The sequence below is a fragment of the Mixophyes fleayi genome, chromosome 5 (genome assembly GCF_038048845.1).
Source record: "Mixophyes fleayi isolate aMixFle1 chromosome 5, aMixFle1.hap1, whole genome shotgun sequence".
In the NCBI taxonomy this organism is placed as follows: domain Eukaryota; kingdom Metazoa; phylum Chordata; class Amphibia; order Anura; family Limnodynastidae; genus Mixophyes; species Mixophyes fleayi.
Window position 1 is genome coordinate 20,193,212 of NC_134406.1, and position 13,594 is coordinate 20,206,805.

At 42.0% G+C, this 13,594-nt stretch overlaps 1 protein-coding gene across 6 annotated transcripts in view; it reads right to left on the reverse strand.

The window, feature by feature from the left end:
- DYNC1I1 (dynein cytoplasmic 1 intermediate chain 1) overlaps positions 1-13,594 on the reverse strand; it is a 347,340-nt gene that overhangs the window by 116,624 nt on the left and 217,122 nt on the right. For all 6 annotated transcript variants that reach the window (XM_075211774.1, XM_075211773.1, XM_075211770.1 and 3 more), the window contains one exon: positions 13,379-13,541. In XM_075211774.1, the coding sequence (XP_075067875.1) occupies positions 13,379-13,541 (163 nt within the window). The remainder of the gene's footprint in view (positions 1-13,378; positions 13,542-13,594) is intronic.

Here is a 13,594-nt window from a genome sequence, read left to right on the forward strand (position 1 = left end):
AGAGATTGACCCCAATGGCTAACAGCATTCTAAGCATGCGTGTACTGATGGTCAGAACCTGGGAGACACTTTGCTGGGACCAGCTTCTATCAATGCAAAAAGAAAGGATAATAAACAGTTAGGAAATACAAATGTTCATAAATAGCCCTCATAATCCTTTTAAAGAGAACATCAGAATGAACACCTGTATAAAGTGGTATGAAATGATAACATGGTACATTAACCAATTACTTAGAGTTGTACTGAGCAGCAGATTCTCACAACATAGTGCCAGCTATCCTTAATTTCAGGGACAGCCCCTTGTTTTAAAGATATGTTCCTGAAAATGTCCCTATAGTTCAACACTGACAAAATACACAACACATTTCCTATTAGTCTCTGTATCAGATGCTGTTCTTAATAATTGTTTTTTTTTTACGTTATTATGCACTTAAGTGGGCAGGTAAAATGCAAAAAATGACATTGGGACCAGGCTTAGTAATCATATTGCGATGGGTTTTCTGCATACTTGCCAACTCTCCCAGAAAGTCCGGGAGACTCCCGAAATTCGGGTCAGTCTCCCGGGCTCCCGCGAGAGTTGGCATTTCTCCCACATCCTGGAATTCACTGACGCGATTCTTGGTGAATAACGCCATTTTGCAGGGCAGGAGGGGACGAGGCCAATCGTGTCATTTTGGCCACGCCCCCACTACGTAAATTACGGTTTTTGCGGGGGCGGGACCAAAATGACGCGATTGTCCTCGCCCCGCCCCCTCCCGCCCTCCAGTAACGCCCCCTCTCCCAGGAAAAAGGTTTACAGAAGTAGGCAAGTATGGTTTTCTGGTGCACAGTGGTCTATCTAGACCAGGGGTGTCCAACCTTTTAGCTTCCCTGGGCCACATTGGAAGACGACGAGTTGGTTTGGGCCGCACATAAAATACACTAACACTAACGATAGCTGATCATCCAAAAAAACATAGAAAACATAGTTAACATATTAAACTTACTTGGAAATGACGTTAGTAAGAGTTAGGAAACCTGTTGCAGAATCATGATTAAAGCAGTAGTCCCATTACCAGCTACAATTTAACTTACCTGCATCTGCCCCTTAGTGGGGTTTGGGGAATTAAATGGCAAAAACTTTTTTTCCCTCTCTATCTGCCCCCATGAATCATTTTTTTTATTGACCAGTTTAAAATGGTCACCGATATAGGTAGCATCAGGAGGACTAATAGAAATCTACAGAGATTTAAAGATAGGGTGGCGGGAAAAATGGCTCATGGAGCAGCCTCCGATGAGGGTAACAGTGGGTGATAATTTCACCCTACTCAGCACTGCACATTTAAAATGGTTTAAAATATTAAAAAAACAATTATCTCTTAATATTTATATTAGATACATACAGAGAACACAGCTAGTTCATAATTGCATGGTGCAGAAAGTCCAAATTCAGAGTAACAACAATAAGATACTGGATAATCTTTCACTGCTGCTGATAGTTCGCGCGGGTGACTCCTCTGTGCTGCGCTATGCAATGGATGTCGGGTGTGATGACGTCACCCCCGACATTCACTGCAAGCGCCGCACGGAGGAGGAGACCAGGGAGGGAGCCGGAGCAGCAGCTGACGTGACCGCAAGGTAAGTATTTTCTTTTTCTTTTTTTTGCAGGATATTTTTTTCATTAACAGCGCTGCCCCCTTGCCACAACCACTGGGCCACATTTACAGGCGGACTGGGCCGCATGCGGCCCGCGGGCCACGGGTTGGACAACCCTGATCTAGACGGCACCATAGGCTGAATTATCAATAGGCCCATTACTCCAGGAATAAGTCTTATTGCAGGCAATTTATCAAAAATATCACCAGCCATGTGTGTGCCCAGATCTGGACATTCAGTTCCACTTGTTAAACAACAAAAAAAAACATAAGATGAAATATAGAATCATCAAAAATGTAAAAACAAAATTTCAAAACTTTTTCATATAAAAAATTGTTTATCCAAAAAAAAATATCATTTTTTAATGAGTTTCATTGTTCTCACCATCCTGAGATGGAGATAACAAAATATGTATTGCGGTGGTACAAATAAATAGGCTTCCTCATGTAAAGGCGAATCTTCCCATCAGCGGGGGTTAACTGCAGCATTATATAGTAACACCGTGGTAATCTTTGTTGTATAGCGATAAAACACCCCTTTTTGCTAGCAATATGGCTTTTCGCCCATTGATAAATCAGCGTCAAAGTGTGAGGTGCTTAGATTGGTGTTTGCAACGGACGGCACTAGGGCCACATGCGGCCCTCTGAGCCTTCACCTGCGGCCCCCAGCTCCTTCTTACTTTAGTGTTATATTTTTTTAGTATAGCTTGTAAAACTTGCTTAAATTGCTTGCTGGTATGTTACTATATATAGGTGTCTCTTTCTTTGTTTACATTTGTTTTGACGTATTACTGAAATCACATGCACCAGCAGCAAAGTGTATAATGGATATTATTTTTTTTAAAATGGGCAAATCTGTCAATCCAGCCCTTCAGGGTGCAGTTCTCATTAGATGAAGCTTTTTTTCTCTTTCTTTTATTTCCAGACTACTGAATTTACATGGATTTTACCAGCAAAAATATGTGAATGACTATTGAGATATATTCCATTGATTCAAATGACCCTATATCCACTCGCTCTTGTGCTTGCATTTGGAAGGGTGTCTTTTAGACACTGTCTGTTCTAATTACTTGTGTTCACTGCAAATGATCACCAGGGGATCAACAGAGAGCCACACACTGCATGTCAAACGCGCTCTTATATGACACGCATTGTCCTGATATTTTCTTTAAGCCAGTGCGGAACGAGCCTAAGGGGTCTATGTATTAAACTCGGATCAGCCATTAAAACGGAGAAAACAGCAGTTTTCTCAGTAAAATGGCAATTGCAAAATATATGTACGTTTCTTAAGGCAGCTCCCATAGATTAATATGGGGACTGCGCAGTTCTGCAATGCATCAAGCTCTGAAGAGCTTTGCATGTTGCAGAAAGGTAACGCCATCTCAGGATGGCGTTACCTGCCAGTGTCTACGGGAACCAGCTGAAGCCTTTCCGGCTTTGCTGGATTCCTCACCGTGGAAGTGTTATGCGCACAGCACTTCCTCCATTCACCGCCAGCAATAGGCTGCCGGTCATAAGGAAAAACAGATCACACTAGAGGGGGGGCTTTGCTGGGGCTCCCAGAGTAGCCCCAGCATGGTACATTTCAGTGGTGCTTAAGATACATTGATGCGATTTGCAGCCATGCATATTGATTGGCACCGCGTTAATACATAGACCCCTATTTAGATAAAAATGAGAATGTAAAATGGATGTAAGTCAGGATGTATCACCTATAATTTTCAAAGTTCTTAAAAGATTCTTCTAAGGCTACATTCACTCTGACGTTTTCTCCGGACATGTGGAGAGCATTGAAGCGTGAAAAAAATATACACGTTCATTTTCACACACTGCTCCTACATGCCGGGAAGAAATGTCATTGTACACCCAGACAGATATGGAGTTGTAAAAGTGTTGATAAATACTATTTTTTTTTAAAAAAAAGATACAAAAAATAAGTTCTGAATAATACTTTTTAGTAAGTTGTATCACCTGTGTATATACACGAAACACTGTAGCCAACATTGACTGCAAAAAATTCGAAACAATGTAGTTTCTTGCAGCCAATGGCAGTTAACTCGTTCATGTGTTACAGCGCTCTACAGAAGACAATAGGTCCTATCTAACTTCTAGTTTTGGCTGCATTGAGCAAGCCACTCAGACATAGTGTACCACGGAAGCTAGAAGTGCCACGGGTACACAGTCTTCCAGCAATATATTGCTTATTATTTAATACATAGCTAATTTCTGTTTTCAAGTAATAAAGCACAAGCATGATTAATTACCCAATTAAAATACATAGCCAGTTCTTCTCTTGGGTAAACCCTGCTGTTCCCTTTATTTAATCTCTAGTGTTTTTAGCCCATATTTTTATTAAACAATACTAATGAGGAAGTATAACTAAAGTCTCAAATGCGATTCCGGGTCTCAGAGCACTAATCTATTATTAGGGTTTGGAGCGGGATTTAAACAAAGCTATGACTACAACAATCCTAGGGGACAGAATGCTCCCTACTGAATTATCCTGAGCTGAACTATGTAATCAGAAAAATACCTTTGGCTTCAATTGTTTATTGATTCAGTTAGGAAATGAATGTGAAATACAAGAGGGCACTCTTAGAAAATGAGGTCAAAGAGATTTCAGCAAAAGCTGTAGCGTGGCATTATGGGTAGCAGAGTGTTGAAGTCAGCAAATTGAATAAAGTCATTTCAATTAATATCTAGCAAACTTGATTGTCTTAGTCTGAAAATTGTGCGTAGAGCACGCTACGGCGTGGAGAAGTGTATCCAGCCGCAACACGTGGTAATAACAGGTTTTACACATTTACACGCATTTACACGAACATACACATTTGTAATTAGCACACATTAATTGTAGTTGCAACACAATGGTATTTATGTTGAAATATAGCAATATTTATGGTTAATATTATAAGTTATATACATGTTAGTGAAATCAAAGGTTCAGGTTGCAGGAAATATGTCATGTTTAGTATCATTTTAATTCCTTATTCATCCGCAGTTGTTCGGTTCATTCGCCGAAGGGATCGCACATTGCATACTCTACTTAGCGATGTTAAGGAATAAATGTTTAAAATGATACTGCCTGTGTAATGTAAATAGACTAGTTTAAACTGGATTCTTGGCGGGAAAATCGGAGTGCATCCTCTGGAGAGCTGACTCCCACCTTTGGATATTTTGGTTTGAACTGGCCTATGACCTGCAGTACACTGGACCTTCCTGAAGTCTGGACCAATAGAGGCAAGCTGCATCATCTGCATTGTTTTACTGTATTCACTGACTGCATATAAGCAGGGGCTCTGGACCTAGTGGACAGTCTACTTGACCACAGCCTTCAGACCTGAATGACTGTACACTGGATCCAGGGCGCCTGCGATAAGTAACGGCTGTATTTATATTATTTTGCATTGTTATTCTGCTACTTTTGACCCTACTTTAAACAATGTAAATTTTCACATGCAACTGACATATTTAGAAAGAGAGAATATTTATTTCTTAGGGGGGGAATTCAACTGACCGCCAGCTGCCGCAATGTGATTCCGGAACAGACCACTGAAACCCCTCTGCGTCAGAGTTTTTAGTAAAATCTCCGCTTTCCCTCACGTCTCATTGGGATGCTAGGGAAAATGAGTCTGTGTGCCCTTTTGCGAGAATGTAGATCCATTTTTCCCAAGAAAAAATTCTGAATTTTAGCCTTAGTTATGTCTTGAATGAATCATTGCAGTGCACCTGGATGGTGCAAATATTATCCCATCAAAAGTAAAGGCGGACGTCTGGTTTCTGCTACTTCCAAGAATGTACAAGAAAAATTTTGTGCGAGACTCTCCATTCACACTCCTGCCCGCTCCCTACGCTCAGCTAATGAGCACCGCCTCTCCTCCACTCTTATCACCACTTCTCACTCCAGAATACAAGACTTCTCCCGTGCCGCCCCCCTCCACTGGAACGACCTCCCTCGCTCCATCCGTCTCTCTCCTAATCTGTGCTCCTTCAAACGAGCACTCAAAACTCACCTGTTCCTTAAAGCCTACCAACCTTCTACCTAACCCCGCATCTCCTCCAAACGTTCTACCCTCTCTCCTCCCCGGTCCCTCTCCCCACACTTCAACTTCCTCCAATTGTGTCTGTTTCGTTCACCCACCCTTAGGATGTAAGCTCGAATGAGCAGGGCCTTCTTCCCTCCTGTCTCCACACCTGTTCTTCTACTCCGCCTCTACTGCATTTACCTAACTGGAGTTTCTGAAGCATTGGTATTTTTGTTTATTGTTCTGTACTGTTATACCCTGTATAGTCTACTGTTTGCTTTGTGTACGGCGCTGCGGAAATCTTGTGGCGCCTAACAAATAAATGATAATAATAATAATAATAATAATAAGAAGAAGAACTTTCCGCTTTCTGTGCTTTCTCCGCCCCTACAATCCCATACCGGAGATTTCATATCACTGCTTATCATAGAGACAGGACATCTTCTCACACCACTATTTACCATTTGATTTTCACTCAGCTCCCTGGCAAGATTAGGTGGCAGCAGTACGAAGACTCTTACCACTTCACCAGCCACTTACCACTTACCCTGTGGTCCCTCTGCCAAAGTTGTTTTGCATTGTACAAAATAGAATAAAATATTTTAAAATATATAAACAAATTAATTGAATCAGACTGTGTTTCAAAAGAAAGGCCCTTCCTGCTATCATCACCCGGAGATAGTGATAGCTATAGGAGCATAGAGGTGGTACTTGCACTGCCTCTGGCCATTGTAGATAGGTTTCCCCATACTTTGTATGTGGAGGTTTCACCAGAGGCCCCCATCGAATGCTATGGTCTGCGATAGTCTTCACCGGCGATGGGGCTGAAGCTCTGAGGGGGAGATTCAATTCAGCGGAATGAGTCTTTGGAACATCCATGGAGACACATAGCACTGATGTTACGGCAGGAATCTCTGCTCAATTATTCTCGCACCCCGTAGAGGTGCGGAGGAAAATTAGCAGGGATTCCTGCCGTATTTACTGGCAATGCGTGTAGCCGGACATCGCGGTGATGTCTGCATGGCAAATGAATCTCCGCCCAAATCTGGCAAAAACTCTGGTTTTCGATGGGAAAAAAGGCCATCTGTTTGGGAGGAAGAGTAGGCACATTTATGGTCCTAGCCCGCAGTCAGCAACCAGCGGTCCTCCCACCCCCAGAATGTAACTTTATGCACCCCCTGGCCCAGATACCACTTTCACATATAAAATCCATGTGTGTAGCATAAAATCGGGAATATTTGCATAAGAATAGGCTTAAAAGACACTCGAACGGCGGAACGCACATTTTTGAAAATGACCCTTAATGAAAATAAATGTCTGATTTTTCTGTTTTGTTTGGTCTTACTGCACATTAGCACTTTGTTATTAAATAACTCCCGGAGAGAGGAATTTACTGACGCTTTTGTTGTTGAGTAATTAGTACAAGCAGGGTAGGGATTTCTCTGCCACCAAAGTAAAAAATAGAAATCCCAGTAGTGTCTGGACTATATATAATGAATGATTAGATTACAAATGATGTCTCCTTGGTTTTGTGTAAGATAATACTAAAATATAATAATTGCTTATTAAAATTGTACTGAAAATGAGAGTAAACTGAAGGAATGTTGTATATGTTATATAACTATACTTGGTAGGACCACCTTTGCCTACAGAACAGCCAGAATTCTTCATGGCATAGATTTAACGAGGTGCTTGAAACATTCCGTAGAGATTCTGGTCCATGTTGGATGAGTGCATAACACAGATTTGTTGGCTGCACATTCATGCTGCAAATCTCCAGTTCCACCACATCCCAAAGCTGTGGAGACCAGTGGAATACATTTTTTGTCACTTTTGTGGAACCAGTTTAAGATGACGGTAGTGATTTACTAAAACTTTTAAAAAAGGAACATGGAAGTGTTGCCCATAGTAGCCAATCAGATTGTAGCTATCATTTATTTAGTACATTCTAGAAAATGATAGCTAGAATCTGAATGGTAGCTATTGGCAATACCAACACTTTTCCTTTTTTAGAATTTTCAGTACACTTACCTGGACGTGTACTTTGTGACTTGTCACGTTATCTTGCTGGTAGTAGCTATTAGAAGATGGGTAGACTGTGGCTATAAAGGGATGCACAGCAACAATACTCGGGTAGCCTATGGCATTTAAATAATGCTCAATTGATATTAAGGTGCGTAATGTGTACCAAGAAAGTATTCTCCATACCATCATGCCACCTCCATCAGACCGGATGGCCACACACCAGGATGGATCCATGGATTCTTGTTGTTTAAGCCAAATTCTGACCTTACTCTCTGCATGTTGCAGTAGAAAATCGAGATTGGTCAACATTTTTCCAATCTGCAACTATCCAGGTTTGGTGAGACTGGACCCACTGAAGCCTCAGTTTCCTTTTCTTAGTTGATAGTAGGGGAAGCCAGTGTGGTCTTCTGCTTCTGTAGCCTGTCCACTTCAAGGTTCACTGTGATGTGTATTCAGAGTTACTCTTCTACATACCACTGTTGTAACCACCTTGAACCATTGTCTGGCCATTCTCTTCTGACCTTTCCTATTAACAAGGCATTTTCGCCCGCAGAACTGCTGCTTATTGGATGTTTTATGTTCTGTACACCATTCTATGTAAACTCTAGAGACCGTTGTGCATGAAAATCTCAGGAGATCTGCACTTTTTAAGATCCCCACCCCATCTGGCACCAACATTCCTTCCATGGTCAAAATCACTTAGATTACATTTCTTCCCAATTCTGGTATTTGGTCTAAACAAAAACTAAACCTCTTGACCATGTCTGCATGCTTTTATGCACTTGATTGTCCGATTAGATATTTGCATTAATGAGCAATTGTACAGGTATACCTAATAAAGTGGCCTCTGATATTAAAATAAATGTAATTGAAATATAAACAACCCCACACAACCCTCTTTGACAGTCTTTATTTCCTCACCTAATTCTGAAGGCTGGCATCACTGGCTTCTTCTTGTAACAATCCATGTCTTGGATAAATAAAGAGCCCTCATTGATGACGTATGACTAGCTCCGTTATAGCAACAGTGCAATAATATTTATAACCAGGGAATTTCCCACAGGATGGGTAAGTACTGTCAACAATGGAAAATGTTGGCAGTTATTTTGTTGACTTGAAAATGTTGGCAGGCTAAATACAGACACTTCCATTCAGGTGACAGCTCAAAATGTTGACAGTACAGTAAAATGTAGGCAATCACAAAGCCGACCTTAAAAGAGCAATGTATCTGTATGCCGGCATTACCATATAGTAACTGCCGACATTTACATTGTCAGGAAATTGACCATATCCCTTTCCCTCGCCCTGAAAACTCATATTTTTAGGTAAGTTTATCAACCACCTTCATAACCCTCTTAGCTATTCCACACAATCACCATCCCTCTACACAGTTCACTTGAAACTTGCATTTATTTTCTTTCTATACTCGAATAACCTACTGACCTCCAAACCAACATTGATATGTGGCTGGATAATTTAATCCCACTAAGCAATTTCCCATAGTAATCTAGCTGGACCCATATGCAATATGCCACACTTAACCTCATGTATCAAACTATACCCAATTAACTTGTGAGCAGGACCCTCTTATGTCTTTGTCTACCAGTACCCAGTCTTGTTTTATTACAGTGTTTGTTACCAATTGTAAAACCCTGCATAGTATGCTGGCACTATATAAACAATACTAATAATACTATAGCCATAGAATTAAACCACAGAGGGATTATCTGGCTCTCAGAGAGCTATTATAGATTATAAAGTGTTCTGTGGATTACTGTAGCTCCTACTGTGTAGATTGAGATAGTTGACTCTAGAGATTACAAAACCTTCATCTCATTTTGCAGAATATAATTACGCCAATATACCCTGTGGACTATAAATTCTTTAGCCCACTCTGAGGATGATAACGTTGTATCATGTGGACTGCAGTCTTTTAATCGCTTTGGATTCTTCATTACAGATTATTGACTTTGAGTGTGGAACTGCAACTGCTGAAGCACATCACTGGACAATGCTAGCATTTGTATAGATTTTACATGACCTCTATGCTGTATGACAAGTCTAAGGGGTAAATGTACCATCCCTCGATTTCTGCAAGTTGCTGGAAATCGGCGACTTTGCAGTGAAAATGTAAAGCCGCAATGGCTTGTAAAGGCAAGTTTGCCTTTAAAAGCCATCGCCGCTTTAAATTTTCACTGCAAAGTCGACGATTTACGGCGGCTTGCAGAAATCGAAGGATGATACATTTACCCCTAGGTGTGATTTTCACCTAAATCAAAATAAAACTGTATTTCAACAGTACATAGGTCTGATCAGTATTACTCAAGCACTTTCACAGGGTCATGTAACAAATAGACAATTAGTTAGATGATTAAACACATTCATTTAAGTATGACGGATGACAAACATTTTCCAAATCGACCAATCATTTTTCTGGATGTTTTGATCAGCCAGATTTCATGTGTAACATGTGGTGTGGAGATCCTTTCACTCTGCAAAGTCTTGATCCAAGCAAAAAAAACAAAACTTCCTCGTACTTACTCATGATCGGTCTGTGAGGGACCCATGGGCCATACCTGACATCTAAGCTCCTTTAAATACTTATTATCCCTACTTCTCCTAAGTAGGTACCTAGACAATGGGATGGTTCTGTAGCCCAAGAACATGAGAAAGTAAAGAGACCAGTTGCAGTGGAGGATCTCACACCTGCCCTCCCGCCAGTTCTACTGGGTTTTAAATCCAGATCATCCCATCTGACTTTGATGCACTTGCAATACAGTGTATGCATTGTACAAGGGCATGTTGTGAGCACCAGATCCCTTTATTCCAGAAGTTCATTGCTTGCATCTCTGCAGGTTCACTGACATCGATAGTGATCATTAAATATAAATTGGTAAATTAAGATGGATAATTCTTAAAGACCATCTAAATATACAGGAGAACTTCTTAAAGCTGGTCAGCAAGTTCTATATTTTTTTCAAAGTCTAGATTCATACTGAAATGTCTGCACACTACGATGGGTCTCCATGTGTGGGCACCGCAGGGACATTAAAACACTGGATGAGTGTCACCCGTTCAGTGTTTTAGGCACCATTAACCACTGGTGCCCTAGGCGACTGCTTAGGTTCACCTAAGGTAATACTGGGCTTGACCTTTCCACCCAACCAGTTTTATAGAACTTAAACTCACAAGTGGCGGAATGGGCCACCAGAACAATGGTAGACCCTCAAGTTTGTTCTTCAGTGTACACCAGCTGTGGCCAACCTGCAGATCTCGATCCGCATGCGGCTCTTTGAGCTTTGAAATGTAACTTCTGGCTGGAGGCATCACCAAAGCACAGGGCTCCAGAAACCGACAGGGGCAGTTGGAAAACATCCAGGTGCTCGGTTGACCGAGAGCAGCCACAGATAGTGTCATAGACAATCCAATCAGATAAGAAGAAGGAGGGCGTGTAGAGTGCTCTGCCTCTAAGTGTGGGAGGTGTGAGAGGTAAATAAGGGGCATGTGGCTGATGGCTATGTTAGGGACATGTGGTGAGATCTAATGGCAAATAAAGGGCATGTGATTGGCATGTGCGGAGGTGTTATGGGACGTATGAGGAATGGGGTAGATTTGATGGAATGTGGGGAGGCTGATAGGCATGTAAGGGACATATGGGGAAGTCTGATGACATTTAAGGGGCATGTGGTGAGATCTGGTGGCATGTGGGGAGGCTAACAGGCATGCAAGGGGCATGTGGAGAGGTCTAATGACATGGAAGGGGCATGCAGTGAAATCTAGTGGCATGTGGGGAGGTCTGATGGCATGAGGGGATGTCTGATAGTTATGTGGGGAGGTCTGATGGCATGAGGGGATGTCTGATAGTTATGTGGGGAGGTCTGATGGCATGAGGGGATGTCTGATAGTTATGTGGGGAGGTCTGATAGTTATGTGGGGAGGTCTGATGGCATGAGGGGATGTCTGATAGTTATGTGGGGAGGTCTGATGGCATGAGGGGATGTCTGATAGTTATGTGGGGAGGTCTGATGGCATGAGGGGATGTCTGATAGATATGTGGGGAGGTCTGATGGCATGAGGGGATGTCTGATAGTTATGTGGGGAGGTCTGATGGCATGAGGGGATGTCTGATAGTTATGTGGGGAGGTCTGATGGCATGAGGGGATGTCTGATAGTTATGTGGGGAGGTCTGATGGCATGAGGGGATGTCTGATAGTTATGTGGGGAGGTCTGATGGCATGAGGGGATGTCTGATAGTTATGTGGGGAGGTCTGATGGCATGAGGGGATGTCTGATAGTTATGTGGGGAGGTCTGATGGCATGAGGGGATGTCTGATAGTTATGTGGGGAGGTCTGATGGCATGAGGGGATGTCTGATAGTTATGTGGAGAGGTCTGATGGCATGAGGGGATGTCTGATAGTTATGTGGGGAGGTCTGATGGCATGAGGGGATGTCTGATAGTTATGTGGGGAGGTCTGATGGCATGAGGGGATGTCTGATAGTTATGTGGGGAGGTCTGATGGCATGAGGGGATGTCTGATAGTTATGTGGGGAGGTCTGATGGCATGAGGGGATGTCTGATAGTTATGTGGGGAAGTCTGATGGCATGAGGGGATGTCTGATAGTTATGTGGGGAGGTCTGATGGCATGAGGGGATGTCTGATAGTTATGTGGGGAGGTCTGATGGCATGAGGGGATGTCTGATAGTTATGTGGGGAGGTCTGATGGCATGAGGGGATGTCTGATAGTTATGTGGGGAAGTCTGATGGCATGAGGGGATGTCTGATAGTTATGTGGGGAGGTCTGATGGCATGCAAGGTGCATTTGGTTAGATTTGATCGCTGTGGGGAGAAATGATGTAAGGTGGATGGCCATTTGGAGAGGTCTGATGTGCATGTGTGGATATCTGACGGATGCTTCTGGGGCTTGTGGGAATATCTGGTGGGCATTAAAGGGCATGTGGGTAGATTTGATGGCATGTGGAGAGGTTTGATAACGTGGGGTGGGTTATGTGGACATATGGGAAAATTTGATCACATGTGTGGAAATCTGAGATGCATGTTGACCATTTATGACATTTTTTTAATCCCCACCTCAACAGTTCCCTCCACAGTGCTTGCGTATGCAATAGCAGGGTGATCTATTTTAAAGAGACTATAAGTAGCCCTTTGAACCCTCCTCCACTGGATTCAGCAGCTATGTAACAGCTGTGCTGATTGAATGATTATTCTGGACATTTTGTCAATGTTGGATATTTTCTATTTTGCTTAGCAAGATATTATAAATTATGTTATATTTTCAATGTATATGTGTGCAGTATGTATTAGGTATAAGCTAAAGTTGGCTCTTTCCAGTATCTATATATTTTATGGCTCTTATTCTCTGGCCACTCCTGGGGGTAAATTATCAAGCTGAGAGTTTTCTGGCGGGTTTGAAAAGTGGAGATGTTGCCTATAGCAACCAATCAGATTCTATCTATCATTTTGTAGAATGTTCTAAATAAATGATGGCTAGAATCTGATTGGTTTTTCAAACCTGCCGGAAAACTCTCAGCTTGAAACATTTACCCCCTGATGTACACGAATCACATGTTTAATCTACTTTATCATCAAATAGCTATGCGATTTATATTACATCTCTTTATCAATATTCATGATACTAATAGCGGAAATAACTGATGTAAATGTAAGACTAACCCTTCTTTATCTTCCAGATCTCTTCCACTGTAGTCAAAAAATATATTTGAGTCTTCTGCCAGAGCTCTCTCAATTACACGGATGGTGCGGTCAAAAAAGATTAAAAACTCCTCCGAGTGGACGGCTTGTTGTTTCTCTTCCTCGGTCAGTTCTCTGGGAGGAGCTTTGTCAGAGATATAAAAACCATAGAAAAGTCATTTATTCTTCCAGCAATGG